The sequence below is a fragment of the Penicillium bovifimosum genome (genome assembly GCF_028826915.1).
Source record: "Penicillium bovifimosum strain IBT 22155 chromosome Unknown utg000001l_segment0_segment0, whole genome shotgun sequence".
Lineage (NCBI taxonomy): Eukaryota > Fungi > Ascomycota > Eurotiomycetes > Eurotiales > Aspergillaceae > Penicillium > Penicillium bovifimosum.
The window spans coordinates 3,115,245-3,134,143 of NW_026622710.1; the positions used below are offsets into that span (position 1 = coordinate 3,115,245).

The 18,899-nt window shown below is 48.0% G+C and overlaps 5 protein-coding genes across 5 annotated transcripts; 2 read left to right on the forward strand and 3 right to left on the reverse strand.

Annotated features, from left to right (window-relative positions):
• Window positions 1–3,200: 3,200 nt before the first annotated feature.
• Window positions 3,201–3,734, reverse strand: N7515_001180 (uncharacterized protein; the record flags this gene model as incomplete). Its single annotated transcript, XM_056661924.1, has 1 exon — window positions 3,201–3,734. One exon carries the CDS (start codon window positions 3,732–3,734, stop codon window positions 3,201–3,203), a length of 534 nt encoding a protein of 177 aa, XP_056527090.1.
• Window positions 3,735–6,077: 2,343 nt separating this feature from the next.
• On the reverse strand, window positions 6,078–6,598 carry N7515_001181 (uncharacterized protein; the record flags this gene model as incomplete). The annotated part of the gene is made up of 3 exons (XM_056661925.1): window positions 6,078–6,231; window positions 6,290–6,307; window positions 6,357–6,598. 3 exons carry the CDS (start codon window positions 6,596–6,598, stop codon window positions 6,078–6,080), a joined length of 414 nt encoding a protein of 137 aa, XP_056527091.1.
• A 2,651-nt stretch (window positions 6,599–9,249) lies between these two features.
• Window positions 9,250–9,999, forward strand: N7515_001182 (uncharacterized protein; the record flags this gene model as incomplete). Its single annotated transcript, XM_056661926.1, has 1 exon — window positions 9,250–9,999. The coding sequence occupies one exon, from the start codon at window positions 9,250–9,252 to the stop codon at window positions 9,997–9,999; it is 750 nt and encodes a 249-aa protein (XP_056527092.1).
• A 3,393-nt stretch (window positions 10,000–13,392) lies between these two features.
• On the reverse strand, window positions 13,393–16,267 carry N7515_001183 (patatin-like phospholipase family protein; the record flags this gene model as incomplete). The annotated part of the gene is made up of 4 exons (XM_056661927.1): window positions 13,393–14,311; window positions 14,455–14,863; window positions 14,927–15,520; window positions 15,574–16,267. The coding sequence occupies 4 exons, from the start codon at window positions 16,265–16,267 to the stop codon at window positions 13,393–13,395; spliced, it is 2,616 nt and encodes an 871-aa protein (XP_056527093.1).
• A 240-nt stretch (window positions 16,268–16,507) lies between these two features.
• N7515_001184 (uncharacterized protein) lies at window positions 16,508–17,443 on the forward strand (the record flags this gene model as incomplete). Its single annotated transcript, XM_056661928.1, has 1 exon — window positions 16,508–17,443. One exon carries the CDS (start codon window positions 16,508–16,510, stop codon window positions 17,441–17,443), a length of 936 nt encoding a protein of 311 aa, XP_056527094.1.
• Window positions 17,444–18,899: the final 1,456 nt, after the last annotated feature.

Sequence of the window (18,899 nt, forward strand, 5' to 3'; positions counted from 1 at the left end):
CCCTCAGGACATGCTCCGTCAGCCGTCCCGTTCTGCTGCGGCTTCTGGAAGTGATCCCACGCCCTGCCCAGCGGTGACAGCGCCTTAAGATGCCCGTCAAAGTTAATTGTTGAACAAATACAATGGTCCACGACAGTAGTCAAAAATAGGGTGCGGCATTATGGGAAGGCTGTAATCGACGATGGGCTAATGCTTTGGAAGCGTCACTGTGTCCAGTCAGAAGCTGGAATGAGACACACCGGCCTTAACTGCGAGTAAAAGCGCATCCAAATTTACTCCAAGGGGAAATGCCGAGAACGCCCCGCCCCACAAGGCAGGAAGCTAACAAAACGAGTCGGGCTGCCAGCAGCCACGGGGTGATGTGCAGCGATCACCTGCCTAACGCGTGCTCGAAATGTGCGACCCGGAACCTAATTACAACCTCCTCCGGGCACTAAACCACCAAATCGATAATGACTTACCGATGTATTACCATCGCAGGAGTCCACATGAGCTATAAATTTCAACCGTGAAAGTATAGTACCTGGTCGAGAGTAATTTCTCGACTTCCCAATCAACAGACTGTCCGCTGTGTGGGGTATACGGAAATGAAAACGCATCACCCAATAATATTAATCTGCCCTTGCTTTCTTGAGCTATATTACGACCAATTAAGACGTAGCTCTGTACCCACTCTACTAATCGCTTCCGGCGAGTCTCCGCTGGGTGTTCGCGCTAACTCGAGCACAGTCAATGGTATTTAAAGGGGTAATTCAAACGAGGTTTGCCGGGGTCTGAATCTCTGGCGAATCCATGATCACGAAAAGGCTCGGAATGGACCAGGATTTGCTCTGATTCCAGCTTTTGCCACAAGCCTGCTTTGCCCTGGAAATCCAGCCGTCGATTGTCTGATTTTCCACGTGCGGAGCAATCAACTCGCACTGATAAGCTGTTGGAATGCGCAAAGAGCAAAGAACAATCCTGTTGGCTATTTTTAGGACACACATAATCTCATATAGTAATGTGCCTAGATCTGGTATGAAAGGAGCGTGGATTAGCCAAACAAAAGCGCGCTCTAGGAGTGGTACAGCTGGCCGTAGGTCACGAGGGTAACAACGTATCCTCTTCACGCTGTACCCTTCATAGGATTGTCCTTGCTAGAGCATCCATGCCGGCCGACCAAGACTTTAGGATACCGTAATATTACCGTCCAGTAGACAGTACTAGGTGTGATATAGTATTCGAAAAAAATGTCCCACTTTTACTGTATTCTAAATAAATACATAGTCCAAAAATTGTAGTATTCAAATAATGATACCGTATCTTTTTGAGTATCTTTTTGAGTATCTTTTTGAGTATCTTTTTGAGTATCTTTTGATACTCTGTTATTTTGTGTTATACTGTGCTTAGCTACGTATACAGTTCTCTCGTGCCATGGATGATGCATACAATTCTCCTATGGGTTGGATCCAGGAGTATCATAGTATGACTCACCCTCTGGACGTCGACTACGAGATGTACCTGACCTGCCGAGTGTGCGAGAGGTTAGTCTTGGTTCAGTAGGAGTTGGATGTAGGATGAGACTCACCGTCTGGACGTTGACGACGCAATGTGCCTGACCTGCCGAGTGTGCGAGAGGTTAGTCTTGGTTCAGTAGGAGTTGGATGGAGTATGAGACTCACCGTCTGGACGTCGTCGACGCGATGTGCCTGACCAACCTGTTGGCACGAGAAGAACGTAAGCCTTGAATATGTGTAACTAAATGTTGTATGAGACTTACCATCTGGGCGTTGACGACACGATGTGCCCTGCCGGGGTGTTGACACGAGAAGAACATAAGTTGAATATGTACAGATGGGGTATGAGACTCACCGTCTGAAGTCGACGACGCGATGTGCCTGATCAAACTGTTGACACGAGAAGAACGTAAGTTGAATATGTACAAATGGGGTATGAGATTCACCGTCGGACATTGACGACGCGATACGCCTGACCCGCCGAGTTGTTGACCCAGTTGACGTGATGCCCGGAGAGAGTAGAGACTACTAGGTCAGAAATTAAGTAGGTAACTAGCCTTGGGCTTAGTTAACTAACTGTGTCTAGGCTAGTTAGGTGCCTACCTCTAGCTGGGCCACCGAAACATAACTATATGTAACTATGATCAACTGTTGAACCCCCCTAGCTATAGATCCCGGTTGACTGTACGTTGTTTCGGGGCCTATACGAGTCATTGGGCGAAAGGGGAAAAGGACCAATCTAGTACCTGTGGAACGGAGAGTCACATAGCCGTGGGGACAGATGGTCCGACCAACGGCATTCTCCCTTTGGAACTTAGTAAAAGACCACAAAAGATGAACCGGGTTATTCGCATCCACCCTATGTGGCTGTAAAATGAATGAATGGCTCTATGACCTCTGGAAGATCAGCCAAGCCCGACAACATATGTCCACTCCTGTATCTAGCAGATAGCTTATTGTCAAGGTACGGATGTGTTTTGAATTGAATAGATATAAAACTCATTGTTGATTGCATCTGGCCTCAGCGCATTGCATGTTGAAGTGCATAGAGTCTGGCGGATACCCAAGATTGAACGCATCTGCAATAGTCAAGGAACTAGTCGACTGTGGGTACCTCAAATCAGACGCATAATTGACAGAAATAAACATGAGCAAGGAAAAAATATGAAAAACCATAAACGCTAGCCCTGAAACAACAGGAACACACATGCGACTCAACAGAAGGACCTTCGTGTGTCTTCAGTTATCTTTTTCCTAAATAGAGATACTGGTCAACGTTAATAATGGTAGATGACTGAATACTCATCTTGATTGGTAGGAGACGCACCGAGATGAGTACGGAAAACATAAAGTCATACTCCGATGAATAAGATGTGGGCGATAAATTACCTGTCGGACAAAATATGGGTTATTATACCGCTAGACCTGAAGTGCTCCAAGGGCGACATCTTCAGTCTATACGGTAATCTTTTGTTCTGGCATTGCCTAATCTCAGGCAAACATCGAGTTAGTTTATGTAAGATCTCCACACATAACGGTACCTGCATTGCTGTTTTGAAATTGAGACTCACAAAGCATCCAATGCACTAGATGTGTTAGAACATTAAGCGAGCTATAAAGTCAAACCGTGATTCATCCAAATTACATACCAAAAGTCGAACAGATAACGCTGACTCCGTAGTGGCACAGAAAGTTTGGGTCATTCTAAGCGTCAGGTTTCTCTCCTCCGGGGGCGATTGTGTAGCCTTGTTTTATCATGATCTGTCGGTAATTATTCCAGTCTTTCTCAATCTTATCCAGAATTGCATTGTATTCCTCAGGATCGTCGTCGCGCATTTTGTCGGTGAGCTTGAAATGGTTCATGGTGTAAGAGAGATACGACCTGTAATCTATGGTCTTGGTTGGCTCCTCGGTTGACGCTGAAACGGGGCGAGGCTTCTTGATGCTTCCCGAATTTGCTCCAGAATCCGCCCTTTGTCTTTTCTTGTCAGAGTGATGGTTCTCTTCTCTTGCCGATCCATTTCCCGGGCTGTCCAAAACTGAGTCCTTCGTATTGGACTTCGTTCGCACGGATTGTGATTTAGTCTCTTTTGTTTTCACAGGAGGATTGGCCCAATCAGCACCTGGAAAGAAAGTGGGAGGCCTATCTCGATTGGTAATACCATTTTCGCTTAGCCAGGCTTGGTACGATAGGTCCTGGTGTTTCGCCGCGTCACGAATCCAGATATCCAGAGACATCTTTTGTTTTTTCTTGAGCCTTTCCATCAGTTTCCCCCTGAAAATAAAGCTCTCTCCATCTTTAAGCATTTTTGTGTGTCTCTCCTGTATTTGATCCCACAGAATTCCCACAAGTATAGTAGGAAATACATGAATGGCTTTCCCCTTTTTTGTCATTCGCGGCTTCCATTTTCGGTGGGGATTTGGTGTAAGAGTCACCACACTGACTACTTTCCTGATATTGGGGAAGCCGTACAGCCACTGACCATTTTCTTGAATGTCTAAAATCGTTTTGTGTTTGCCAGATATCAGTGGAAGACCCGTAATCTCATCTTTTGTGTGTGCTTTTGATGTCCCGAACTCATGTTTTGAATGACCGGGTGGCCCGTAACGGTAAATTATCCGTGAATTATCTCCGAAGCATTTGCATAGAGAATATGCTACAGCAACACCGCCCTCGTCAGTTATTTCGGGCGATGTGTTTGGAGCGGTCTGGGTTGACGGGCTCCCAGAATAACCCTTCCACTTTTGATTGTAAAAGCCCAGTCTTTCGGTTTCTGGTGAAGATGAATCACCACTGCCTGGTGTTTGACGACACTCTTCATTTTTCTCTCCGTCACGATCGCCCGGGGTGGATTCTGGATACTGTGGTTTACTCTGGGGATCCACTGACTTGCTAGTCGAGTCGATACCAAGCTCCTTTTCAAGCTTAGCAATCTTCTTCTTTTGAGCATGTGAGAGATCTCCCTCTTCGACCTTTTTGAGTTCTTCTAATTGCTCCCTTTGTTCATTCAGCTTCGCTTGCTGGTCTTGCCTTGCTTTTGTATCTCGAAGGGGCCTGCCTCCCTCTGCTGTCGAGATTCCATCCTTTGAAGTATCGATAGGACCAGAATCCATGTTTTTCGCGGATTTAGGAGAGTCCTTGAATTGAAACCAGCAAACTCGGGCCTACTTATAGATGAAAGGCGGAGAGATTGTCACGTCGATCGCAATAAGTAGTGAAAACGGTACCAAAAAAATTGGTCGCCATCAACTTTCTATGTCTGCTGCTTGTGTCTTTGTAGAAAAAGACATGACACTCTCAGTAATTTTCTTTACGGATGGGCTACTCTCACGCCCCTCAAAACGGTTCTGGAATAGTGAAGAGAAGCCATAATGCATCTTCAGAGCCAACCTAAAACTTTGGTCTTAAAGACCCCTCACGTAACATCTGAAGGCATAACTGAGTCCTCTCAATACCATCTGCGGTACTTATAGAATTTGACAACATCCACGCTTCTATCACTCAGCCGAATCCGATGGAGCAAATCATCTCCTATCCCACTCAATTGCACGTCTTTTTTATACAGAAACATTCATATTTGGTGTACGCAAACCTGAGCCGGTATGTTGTCAGACTATACAGAAATAGGTTTACGACCGCCAATAATAGTCTTTCTATCTCCCCGCCGTGAAGCTCCATCTTATAAGGCAACATCCGGAAAGAGATGAGATATGGGTGAGCCATCATTCGATCCAAGCAGATTTGTAATAATTTGAGAGTTTTCACCGAAGTGAAGGCGCTGAGAACAGAAAACGAAGGTGAAGAAAGCTACGATTGGGACCTTCGCCGAAACTTGGATACTGATCACGGAGCCTGAATTCCATTTCATCTCAAATGGAAAAACAGTTTACATTATCCCCAGGCTTTTCTTCTACGCCAATGCTCCTATTGAACGACCGGTTTACCGTCAGTGCTGCACACATATGATCATTATGAAGGCGGCAAGATAATATTCCAATCGCGAGCTCCGCAATCACTCATTCCATAGACTAATTTGACACACACTGACACGATATAATCTTGTCTAACTCTAACCGCGCGACGTCGGCGTGAAACTCAAGTCTATGGAGCTATGAATACTTCACAGATCGTTATATACACTGTCGTAGATCTTGAAAATTTGACTTAATCTGGCCTGTGTGAAAATAGGGATAGGAACTAGAGATAATGGCATCAGGCAGCAAATTGAGTAAGGTTGAAGATATCTAAAACCAAGATAACCCTGAGTGGATGTGTGCTCTTGTGCATACTTCCAGAAGTTCCACGTTGCCGTATAAGGCTAGTGTGTCCCAGCGAGAATGGCATACTATCCAAGAAGGCCTCAGGGGCATTTGAAGACTGCTGAAACCTCAACAGCCTGCATGCATTTATACTTATCTAATATCCAGCGTGCAAGCCAGCGCCTCCATGTCTTCGACATGATCTTCAATCTGAGGCCAAAAAGTCTCAGATTTTCAAAGTGTGAATTTTTTGGGAAATGCTTGCATTCTAATCTTCAGGGGAACCAACTGTTGCTTTGCCCAGATTTCTCATACTTCCCCCTACTTTTGATTAAGAATATCAAGTTTTGCTTCCAGGGCTGTTATCGCATCCTTTAAAGCCTGAAGCCTGGGCACGCCCTCTGCAAAAACATTAACACCCCATTGTATATCTTTGTTCCAGATCTGTTGCCTCATTAACTGCTCCTCCATGCCTCTGGATGTATTAATTAGTTATGTTGTCGAAATATATCACAGATACCATGATGACTCACTTCGCACGAGTTCCTAAGCTGTAGAAACGTCAGCTATGAATAGTTTCAGACCATATATCATCCTTACTCGTTGAAGACGGTGTTAATAAGCACTTTAGACGCGTAGGGTGGTCGATCTTGCAGATGATCGACACTGAAGCGGGATTCCATGGCGTAGCTGTCTTCACTAGCTCGCACGCGGTAGACCGCATCCGTGACCGTACAGTCCTCGTCATCATAATGGGCCCAGTCATCTTGTTCAGGCGGCCGATTGCCCGTATTGCTGATGTTCGGCAATTTCAGAGTACTGCTCTCTGGATTGAGGTTCATCGTTTGGCGCCAGTTGCAACAAACTCAGCCGGGACTATACTGTGCTCATAGTCGCTCAGTGTCGCCATTAGGGAGGCATCTGGATATAATGATGTTCCAAGGGCCATACGAGAAGGAGAATAGGCAATATATATGGCTATCATAAAGCGAATGAGGGCCAATCAGAGTAATGTGGAGTTGGGTTATTCCAAGCCCTCTTCATTCGGATTGAATAGGCCCTACATCATCCCTTCTAGGATATCCGGAACTCCAAACTTTATTTGAGGACTTATCTGCCTACAAGTAATCCTCACATTGCTATGACTGACTATTCATGGCACGAGTAAGAATACCCAGTACATAAAGTAGAGGCTATCTATAAACGTGGAGAGGAACAGCAGACTGCAGCCAAAATATGAACCATTCGACTTCGGCCAATTCTGGAGAGGAGTAAGCTGGAAGTTCGTGGAGGGGAGAACAACAGTCCAAGACGACAATGTCGCTGTGCATCTGGTGCGTAATTCACTAGGTGGGAATCATCACGAGTTGATAGCAGGCCGACTTGCCTTCAGCTATCCGTCCTCCCGGCGTCTACGAGATGATACGACTGTGCAGGTGGTTTTCTTTAATGTCCCAGATTTGGAGAACTAAAATAGCTAAAAGACAGCATTCTGAGGGTCTAAACATCCCCAAAAGACCTGAGGCCATTATACAGACTTTCTACTGCCCTATCGCTATTTCAATGGCCTACAATATGACATTCAAATATATCACTCAAGTACCTCAATCACACAGGAGGATTTATCAATATTAGCCTCAAAACCCAGTTTGTAGAACACATTTTATCAAATGAATTACCTTGCTCTCTGATTGAAAGTTGATCTACAAAAAGATTGTAACTTCCGCTAGCCAGATCCATGAATTTCGCGAGCGCTCACCTGATCTGGTTGGCCCTTTTCATCCACGTAGTAAAGCAGTTGAAGCACGGAGTGGAATTCGCTTCAACACCCTCGGAAGGAATAGAAACATTGAGCACATGATCACTCATAGCCACGCAGTATAAGGTTTCAAACAGCAGCAGCGACTACAGCCGCATGAGTGAAGGCGGAAGCACAATGAAACATGTTGGAAGCTGACTCGCAGCCTGGTCACCACCTCATGATTATATTTTCCCCTGATAAGCGGGCTATGTTCACGCAGCAGGGTAACCACCATCTGTCCATTTCACCGCTGACGGATTTTTACGTCCGTCAGTTTCGCTCAAGTCGGTTGTTGTCCACCCTACTGTCGGATACCGGTCTATCACGTGTTCCCCAAGTCTAGAATCGGTGTCGTCTGTAGTGGTAGATACTATTCAACGGCCTTCATTTCGATTCTTCAAGGCTGATAATCCTAGGGGCTGTTGTTGACTACTTCTTTGCCAATTGAAGCTAATGAATAAGGTCACGGTGTGACTGATATGTAATCTCAGGTGGGGGACTTTAATGGAGTTTATCTCTGTCGCCTGGACGCCCCTCTGACCAGGATCTTGCACTTTCTGGATGGCTGCCGAAACTTTCCTGTAGCAAAGGCTGCTACGAAACGGGCCCACAAAGAGAACCCGTGAAATTGTTCGGTGAAACCATGCATCGTGTCCAGCGACGTCCTATACGTCAAGCTACTCCAGCCGCATGGCTCTTGATCAGATACTATAGAGCTCCCTTCACGACTGTGTTCATTGGACCGCACTGATTTGTTTAGAGCTAGTCCAACCCAGTATCCCAGCTAGTGCTCGGAAGTTCTCGTTTGTTCCACGACGATGCCTTTTAAACGCAAGAGGATACTTGAATACTCCAACTACAGTGATTGATTAAAGACAGAGCTGAGATGGCACATGATTACAATAACTCAGTCCCTAGCATTTGCAAACTGTCGAATTCCCTACAGACAGGATACACAGCCAAAGCAATTATAGCTCGAAGGAACTGCATGATGATTTATCTCGATGGGGGAACAAAAATTCTAGTCAAATGTCCAAGATGCCAGTCCGTTCTCATTGCCACAGAATCACACCGGGAAGTTGGTGCTCGCAGTGTGTTCACGGCTCAGCTTCTGCCAACCAGGGACTTCAATGGCAAATTGCTTCGACACTGACCTCAGATTCATCATCCTCCTCATAGTCTCTCCTTCACTTGCAGAAAGAGAGCCTTGTAATCTGGTGAGTTGTTGTCGGCCATCGATCTGTCAAAGGGGAAGTAGCTTAAGACAACCGCCACAGTCTCGATTGGTGGGTACCTTATCCAGATGGGGGGTAGTGCCCTATCGAAAGTTGCGTTTCACGTGACGCAATTATTAGTCATCTCTGTTTACATTTCCATGTTCTTACCTCAGTGTCTCAGACTATAATCATCATCACATGATCCAACAATTCTGCCGGATTTTTGGCGCGCTAAACCTAATCGGATTGCTTGCGGCACTGTGGTCTGAGAGCTGAACTGGCTCCTACATAGTATTTTGCGGGCTCACGTATTAGTCATAACAGAACAAAAACAATTAACCATCGCCATAGTATTTCGCGGGCATTTTCCTCAACCTCCTCCATTTCGCATCTAAGGTCCGTAATCTGCTAGATAGCAGCTGGTACGCTTATTTAAACAATCCTTCCATCATTAAATTCCCCAAAACAAATCGCTATGTCTCAAAACCCCGCCTGTCCATCACCCCCCGCCTCGCGTTCGCAAACCGCGCCGCATGATCTCCCAAACGAGTACACCTATGTCACTGGATTGTCTGATCGGGAAAGGGTTGACATGGTACTTCAGCAAATGCATGGTCAACATCGCTGGAGCCTCAAGACCTTTATTTGCAAACTGGTAACGGCGCAGCCTGAGAAACATGAGAAACGTGCTCGGTCAACTGACTACCGCGCACAAAAGCTATTTGAAGCTATTTGTGAGCAAGATGAGGTGCTGGATGAGCTACGCAAGATTTCTGAGACTGTTCAGTCATCAGGGCAGTCGGAGCTGGTCAAGATCATCCGCAACGAGCTTGCCCAGTTTGATGAATCTGGAGTCGGGCTGGGCCGGTTCATCACAGACGAGACAGTTGATCAACTGCTTGTACCCCAGCTCACTTCACGTGGGCAGTCCACTGCTCCTCATTTATGGGATCTCCTTGTCCATATCATGATGCAGCAGCACCCAAGTGCTCGTGATACATCTCAGAAGTATCAGGGCAGTATCTTTATGATCTGCATGATGTTGGCTTCAGCCTTTGCTCCTCAGACCTGCGATAAATTCCTCGTCATGCTTGGAATTCATTTGCCTGAATTTAGCCATCGATCGAGGGATGTCTGTTCATGGCCTAGTCCTGCAGAGCAGCGACCAGCCGCGCCACGGGGAGCAGTTCTGGCTTTTCGACGAACCATTGAGCTCACTGATTAGGAGCGGTCTTCCAATTTCCACTAAACCAGAGTTCAAAGTCAGTAACAGCATGATAAGGTCCAGGAAACTGCAAGATAACCTGTAGGATGGTAGATTGGCAAGACTAGTCGCTCGCGTTGGGTACATTTAGAAAATTGGGAAATTCCGGCACTCACAGACAGGTGAATTCAATTTCTAGAGAATATCGTAGCGCCACCCAATTTTTGATAGTTGCGTTGGTTGTTGAAAAGGCGAAGAATCTTGCCCCTGAATTTGGTGCTGTCACTGCTGTCTGTCCAGCGGCCAGCCGCAGCGGGGCATGATAGTCACGTGACACAACCGTACTATAGCTTTTGGGCCTTTAATGATCGTTTGGTACAACTTTTGGACTTTTATTTTCAAAAAACTGTAATAATCTTACCATCATACAATAGAGGCTATTAATATTTAGAAGACATCGTCGCCCGATTTATGATAATTGCGTTGGTTGTTGAGAAAAATGAAGCTTTTGAATTTGGCGTGTGTTTTGACCCGAAATGGCCGCTATCGTTCGCCGTTGGCTGACGGTTTGCCAATCCCAAACGTTCCACAAACTGTCTGAATTGTGGTCCGGCTAGTGGTTTGGTCAGTCCATCGGCGACGTTCTTGACGCCTGGCACATGGAGAAGTTGAATCTTGCCTTCGGCAATCTTCTCCCTGATCCCATGCCACTGGGTTTCGATATGTTTCGAATACCCATGGGATCGCTGGTTCTCAGCCATCGATATGGCTGATGAGCTGTCGGTAAATAGCGATACGGCTTTGCTCTTGCCGGGGTTGCATCCGAGATCTCGTAGTAGTTGGCTTAGCCAGATGGCTTCACTACCTGCAACGTGACCGGGTGATTCGCAGATGGTATGCGAGGCAAGCCGCACCACAGACTGCCAGCAGATAGTGAAGTTTGAGCATAAGCTGAGGATGGCGTCGGAGCATTACGGCAAGTGTAATTGGTAGCATTGCGAGAAAGCTGACGATTGCCTATACTCCATGAGCATTTTGTACGTGAACCCCAAAGCAACCCTCTGTGAAATATAATGAGACTGAGAAATTACCCCAAATGCGGCCAAAAGAGGGCCCGACAATGGCGTGGACAGGCGGGCAAGTTCTACTATCATGGTGCCGTGGAGGAGGCAGTGAACTAGACATGCTCGGCCCGCCCAGCGGTGGACCCACGCCAGGCTATCCCGGCTCAAGCGACAGAGACTGGATGCCTGGCTGAATGTGGGCCCGGCAAATAATGGGACAAGGTAGATGACGGCCATTGAGCCGGCCCTTTTCTGCACTTCTGCCAAAGAATGAGTAGCGAAGACCAGAACAACGACATTCGATGTCAAGAGAGCGGCCAATAGGAGGCATTGTACATAAGACAGGATATCTAGACGATGCAGGATGCTTGGTACAGGGGACTGAAGGAAGCGCCTCCAAGAGAGGGCACGTTGCAACTTCAGGGACCAAGCCAGGCAATCCCGTCCAATGTGATAAAACAGCCATGCAAAGAGGACCAAAGCAGCACAGAGACCATACTTTCCAGGAAGAGAGACCCCTGAGAGCCAGTGAGAGAGTGTAACGGCAACAGGGGGCATAGTGTGGTCGTATGAATGTATTGTTAGAAGAAAAGGAATGTCGATGCATTTATGTAGGGAACTTGCGTGCAGCGTCGAGTCAAGGCCGAGCTTGACCTTGGCACCCCGTTTCCCAGGCCGTGAGAAATCCCTATGGTGAACGACGATGCATAATGCATGTAAGACAGAAATTGGATAGTACAAAAGAAGCATGCGGTGCTAAATTCCCAAAATGCGCCAACTGCAAAAAGAGCAGCATGGGGCAACACCACAAAGTTAACCAAATGCGGTGGAATGATCCCCTCCATGACAAGTGGGTAATTATCCTCGCCACTCCCACATGCCAATGGATATTCACATAGGCAGTCCACCACCAACCAAACTCCCTCCCCAGAAGTAATACACAGCAATGCACGATGAGACAGATTCTGGGTGTTTTATTCCAGAATACGCTATTATTCGTGTTGTACATAAAAATTTACTACCCCTTGACGAGTTGACTGCGTACAAAATATGCTACAAAATGAGGTCCATGCCGATTCGGGCTGTATAGATTGTATATGGAAGAGATATTCAGTAGAAAGCAGAAGTTGACCGGCGATGGAATCTAACTCGCTATTTGCAGACAGCGTGTATACTGTAAGGCTAGATCCATGAATTTCGCGAGCGCTGGATACGGGTAACCCTCCACTCTCGCTTCCAAATTTGTTCTGCCTCAACCTCTTGCCGTTTAGATTCGTCTAGCGTGGCCCTCAGAGCTTGGATTGCTTGCAGTAGACGGTTGTTTCCCACTGGATCCACCTCGGGATCAAAGTGGTATTGCAGTATGAGCTTTTGGGCGACTTCAAGTGCTGCTCCTGATAGATTGACAAGGTGTTCCCGGCATGAAGCATAAAATCTGTTTTCGTGCTTTTGCTGCTCCCACTGACAAAGCTTACTGTCTCGAAGCTCGGGTAATGACATTCTATGCTTGCTTTTGGACCGCTGCAGTCGAGATCGCGTACTTTCTAAGGCCATACTTGTTCCAGAAGACATTGCAAGTTGGTGATCAAGGGTGTTGATCTCAGGAGGCTGAATCTGAAAGGAGGTGGCACTTTCTCCAGAGAGGACAATTTTGGCGACTCGGGCGACCGGCTATAGACACTGGAAGCATCGTCCTTTGATACAAATGAATCTGCCATGCTCGACGGAAGTCTATGAGCTCTGAAGTCTGCAGCGATAATTCATCTTCAAGAAGTTAGATGACAAGATATCAGTCATACTCCATGAGTAAGAATGACCACCCGGTATCGTGAGCCCTATAACGATTCATTGGGTCTAATCGCCTCATAGGGCATACTGACCGATTCTCGTTTAGCGTGTCAGTATTTGCCTTTCGTAGATTGTACGAGTAATAGGAGACTTGAACTCTCAAAATCCATTACGATCTCGACGTCGCGGAGCCCCGCAAGGACGGATATTGGCCGCAGAATATTGGCTCTAGAAACCTGACTGCATTGCATGGTGAAACAAGCGAATGAGGAGGAAAGCCGGATAACATGATATGGTGTCCTCAGGGTAGACAATGTGTGAAGATGGAACCATCCGAACTCATACCTAGTGATATTCCATCCTCAGTGTACTAATGCCCATAGTTCCTCTTGATAGTGTAAGACCTCAATCTGGCTATTTGATTATTTAGATATACTATGTCACTTTTATACCTTATAGAGACGTGGGATGTGCATACTGAGATGCTGCTTAATTATTCTGTCAGTTTTCGTAGGTCAGGACTTGCCCTAGTAGATAATTCGAACAGGTTGTCTACAATGGATCACAAACGCCTCCTCTTTTCCCCAAGGGAAGGTTCGACGAATGTGACCCGCCTTTTGGTTCCCCGGCGACAGAAGCATCGTCTCGCTGGCGGCCACGCATCGGTCCGGTGATCCGGGCGGCCAAAGGAACTCTGCATTTGCTGCTCATCTAAGAGTTTTTGAACGGATTTAGGAAAACCTCCCAGTCGCGTCTGCGATCCAGCATTGCTAATTTGAATTGTGAAAGGTTCATCGAGACTATTGACTGCGAATGAGACTTTTTTGCGATAGTATCCACAGTCCTGACAGCCATTGTCCTCTCCAACTAGGCCGAGGGGCCCTTGATGGTCAATCTGGAACTCTGCGCCAGGAATTTCAGCGAGAATACGACCAATCAACTTCCGAGGCTGTGTGCTCGTGCAGAGAATTGAACCCTCACAGAAGATCGTCCCCTGCCTCATCGTAGGACAGCCATCGAGTTCAAAGAATAATGTCCCCGTCACCAGGATTGCCCGAACTAACTCGTCTGGCACGCAGAATGTTGACTCAGCCAACTCGGCCAACTTTTCCACATCGTCCAGCCACGGGAGCGGTCCATGGAACAGTTTATTCACCCGGTAGATGTCCGCCCGCATGTGGCTGGAAACATAGTTCTGCGCTTCGAGAAAGGCCTGCTCACCATCCATGGAGGGGGATGAGACCGTTGCGCGAATCAAGCGCGCAACGGCACCGTCCTGCAAGATCCCGCCCGGCCTCGTGTGGCGGAACTGTCGTTCAGGTGCTGTATACCCCGTACCCACCGACACCAGCAGATCGGGCCTGTTCCGACCGGGCCAGATCAGAGTGGACTCTTTCAGAGCGATAGACAGCGGGTTGTTCGCACGTACCCCTCCGTCTTGCAGCGGACCGAACCCAGGGAGACTTTTGGTTCGGAAAAAGCTAAGCATGTGTCAGCGTTGTTCGCAACTAGCTGATTCCACTCTTACCCAGGAGCAGCCACGCTGCACCTTGCACTAGAAGACGGTCAGATTGATTCTATTCATGACAGTGGCCTCGCCGCAGAAAGATAGGTGATCACGTACACTTCCCACAATAATGGATTTTGATCTTGACTTTGAGGCATCAGAAATTCGTATGCTGACATTCCAGCATGCCGACCGATGCCACGGTAATTGGCCAGCAGGCAGGCTTTTCCGTCCGAGATGCGACTGGCAATGATCGCTACCCGGCTGTCGGTGCCGCATGTCGTCCCGACATCAAAAATTCGGCGATGCGGTCCTAATGCAGCCTTCAGGGTTTCCTCTAGCAAATGATCATCGTACTTTCCGTCCAGGAGAAGACGTTTTAAACCTGTGATCCAGGCTAGGCATTTGAGAGCTTGGACCGGCTTTGCTGGCTGCTGGAAAATCTTTCGTGCAAGGTCTGGGAAGCGGCGGAAACTGCTATCTGCGGAAGAATGGTTGAAGACCAAGTCCATGATATTCAACGCCCCTGCAGAAACGAATGTTAGGAAAAGGCGATTCCAGGCCGGCTCAGCTACAGCTAGGTACATACCCACACTGGTGCCTACGCATAAGTCAAATACTCCGGTCAGAAGATCTCCACCCAGCCGCTTCTCCAACGACTGAAGCAAACCAAGCTGCTCAATCCCCCGAATGCCACCGCCGTCGAGGCTCAATATATTCGGTCCTTTTGTCGGCGGTAGCTGTCGCACTGCCAGATGAACCTCGGTACCGCACATCGGACACTGTGTGACCTCGAGGGCGTGCTCCCCGGCCGAGCTTTTAGACCCAAATATGACCACGCAATTGTCGCACATGGCATGCCGACAAGCCAACATATGTTCCGGCGCTCGGTTCAGGCAGAAGAAGCAACTGGTAGAGGAGTACAGACCTCCCCACCGTCGGTGAAACCTGCGTAGCATGCGTCGTCGAACAGCCACAGGTGGGGTCATTGGATCTATTGATTTGAAAAAATCAGTGAAGCGGGCCAGCACCCCATCGCAAAACTCGGACGGGCTCATATCAACTCTATTCTGCGTGCCCCACCCATCTGTGCAGTCACTTCTGTACAATTCATCGAAGACGTGGCTTGGATTGAACACTGAGACTGTCAGCCAATAAGACAAAAAAGCTCGAGACATGCAGGCTGTGGACGGGGGCGAGGTAGGGTCGAGCTAGTAGGGGGATGGGTGAACTCACAATGCATCCCTGGCGGATAGGCGTCTATCAAAATCGCTGAAGCGACAAATGAGCTAATGTCCTGAGCCTCGCAACCTGTTTTCTCAGTCTGTCTCAAGAACTCCACGAGGCATGCCTTTCTATTCAGCGTTGATGGATAATTCTTTCGCGCTACGCGGAGACAATCGAAGGCTGTAGTATCTAGTCCTCGCATCTGGGACTCCAAGTTGCTTTTCCAGAGCGCGCAAAGATGAATAGCAGAGAACAACAGTCCATGCTGCCTCTGTTCCACCTGGACTGACTGAAGCTTATCAAGAATGACCCGGCGCAATGGCTCAAAGGCGGCCATAGGGGACAATTCGTGCCGATCTCGTAGATCTACAAACGTGATTTCTGGAGCAACCACGTCGCGGGATTGATCTTGCGGAACCGCCGCAGCTAGTTCATGTGGACCATAGTCTTGAGGGGCGGTGAGAACGACGAGAACTTTGAAGCGAACGGCGACAGAACGGGATCCCACTTGTATCTTGTGAGGGGGCCGATCAAGCAGCCGCTGGAGTTCTCGCATTTCTGAAACACTATCTACGAAAAGGCAGAGGACCTGGGTCCAGGGTAAGACAATCTGAGAGATCACATGTAGGTTCATATCTGTCGGAACAACAGCAGCAGTGGAGATCGGAGAACGGAGATACCATATCCCACTTAGATTAGTCATTGTTATGCCCATACAAATTGCCAGCCAGGGGCTTCATAGAAATTCAGACCTGTTGATATCCGATTGGTACGCGCTATGATTTACTAAGCAGTTTCCGACTGTTATGAGCCCGGTTCGCAATTAAGAGGGTTAAATTCGTCAATTGAAGACATACGCAGGTTTACCGCGATAGCCAAACAGGACAGACGTCGACCCCGATCAGCTCCCCATCGAACGAAATTGCAAGAGAACGTGACACATATGGACTCAACCGTTGTCTCCGCCATGAAGGGCGAAAAACTGAAGGAACCAAGTCAATGGAGGAATTGGTTCGCACGAATCAAGATCTATGCACGACAGAAGAGGGTATGGGAACTGATCGACCCTCACACCGCAGAAGAAGATCTGGAAAAGCCAATTCGCAAACCTCGAAGACCGCAATACCCGGAGGGTGGCAACGAACTTGCGAAGAGAGAGTGGAGAGATCGTATGGATATCTACAAGCTGGACCTTGCCGAATGGGAACAGCAAAACAAGAGCCTAGATGCCATCAATGAATGGATCATCTCAAATCTGGATCCAGTCCATCACACCTCGATGCTTAACTACGAAACCCCATACGGACGGCTTGTATATCTTCAAACCCGATTTGGCCGATCATCTGCGGCAGAAGAAGATATCCGTGCACAGTGGAAGCGAGTGTCAGCCTCACCACCAAAGAGGGGTTCTGATATCGATCAGTGGATCAATGAATGGGATGCACTAAGAGAGCAAGGTGTAAGCCTAGACCTGCCAGAAATGAAGAGTGCCAATAAGGACTTCCTCCGCGCTGTTAAAGATCTACTCCCTGTTTGGTGGCAGCTGAAATTTGAGGCGATCGTGCTGAACCAGGAAGAATGGGATACTCGCGATTTGATTGAAAACTTCAGAGGAAGTTATCGTGAGCTGCACCCACAGAGCGCGAGCACTGTCAGCACTATTTCCAAAGCATCGTTTTCGACACTGCAAGGTTTCGATGAAGCTAGACCAGAGCCACCGCAGGGAAAGCCGCAAGGCCAGCAAGCACAGAGAATGAACACCAGGAAGAACTTGATCATGAGGACCGTACACCTGAGGGGGTGTATGCACCGATCACCCCGGAACCTGAGGAAGATCCCCCTAACAGCACACTCCCTGGTTCGTTTCCTCCAGAAGTGATACCGGAACTACCACCAAGTCCACCAGAGGAGAATACCGCTGAATTTGGCCCTGCCGCTGCTCAGGGGGTGGACCAGTGTGAAGAACAGAACGAGGAGGAAGACCAGCCGCCAGAACCAAATCCTCCGCTTGAAAGCCTAGAAAATCAACCTGATCCAGACGCGCTCTCCGAGAGCGAACAGCAGTTACATGCTGAGCTCCACACTCAAAGGAGAGACGGGATTGTCACGGCGAACATCATGAATGGACGCAGAGAAAGAAGACCGAGGGTAGATCCGGATTACCAAACATACGCAACGATCTTGCCAGAGACTGAAGAAGATCCACCGGAGCTACTGCGTACGTTTGCCGCCGCGCTGTACACAGAGAAGCCGTTGCAACGCCACCGAGACGACCTACCCCCTGCGCCTGATGGATGGAAGAACATGTTGAAGCACCCAATGGCTGAAGGTTTTCTGGCTGCCTGCGCGAAGGAGATACGATCCTTGCAGCAAAAGTCATCATTCACCGTCATTAAACGACCAAAAGACGTGTCGAAACAGATCCTGCCACTCCGATGGGTATTCGCATACAAGTTCGACCAAGACGGTTATCTGCTGAAGCTAAAAGCACGCATCTGTGTAAGAGGAGACCTTGAGACAATATCGCCTGAGGAAAAAAGAGCGGCGACACTAGCAGCGCGCACAGCACGGGTAATGTTTGCCCTGGTCGCAGCGTTTAATCTCGATCTACGTCAGCGAGATGCAGTCACCGCATTCCTAAACAGCATACTGCCCACAGAAACCTACACGAAGATGCCTGAAGGATTTGAACAGCTAGGGATGTGTTGGAAGCTTAATCGTGCGCTTTATGGTCTGCGCATCTCACCGAAGCTTTGGCAACAGGAAGCATCAAGGGTTCTCTTGAAACTTGGACTCACACAGGTCCCTGAAGACCCCTGCGTCTTCGTAACACAAGGCATAATCGTGTTCTTCTACGTTGATGACATGCTTATTGCGAACCACCCGTCAGAACGAGACAGAGCTCGCCAACTTGAGAAGGATCTGGAGGCACACTGGGAGCTTACGGATCATGGAGAAGCAGAATGGTTTTTGAATATTCGAATTGTACGCGATCGGAAGCAACAGAAACTTTGGCTTTGCCAAGACGCATATATCAGCAGTATGGCTGCTAGATATCATTTGACCGATCGACCACCTGTCTACACCCCTCTCCCGGTGGAAGAAATGAAGGCATTCGAAGGAACAGCAACACCGGCTGAGATCAAGTTATACCAAGGAAAGGTTGGTTCATTGCAGTATCCAACATCGATCACTAGACCGGATGCATCAAAAGCAGCCGCGAAGCTCTCACAGTTCCTTCAAAACCCCGGACCACAGCACCAACGAGCTGTTGATAGAGTGATCTGCTACTTATATACCACACGATATTTGGCACTGCAATATGGAAATAAAGG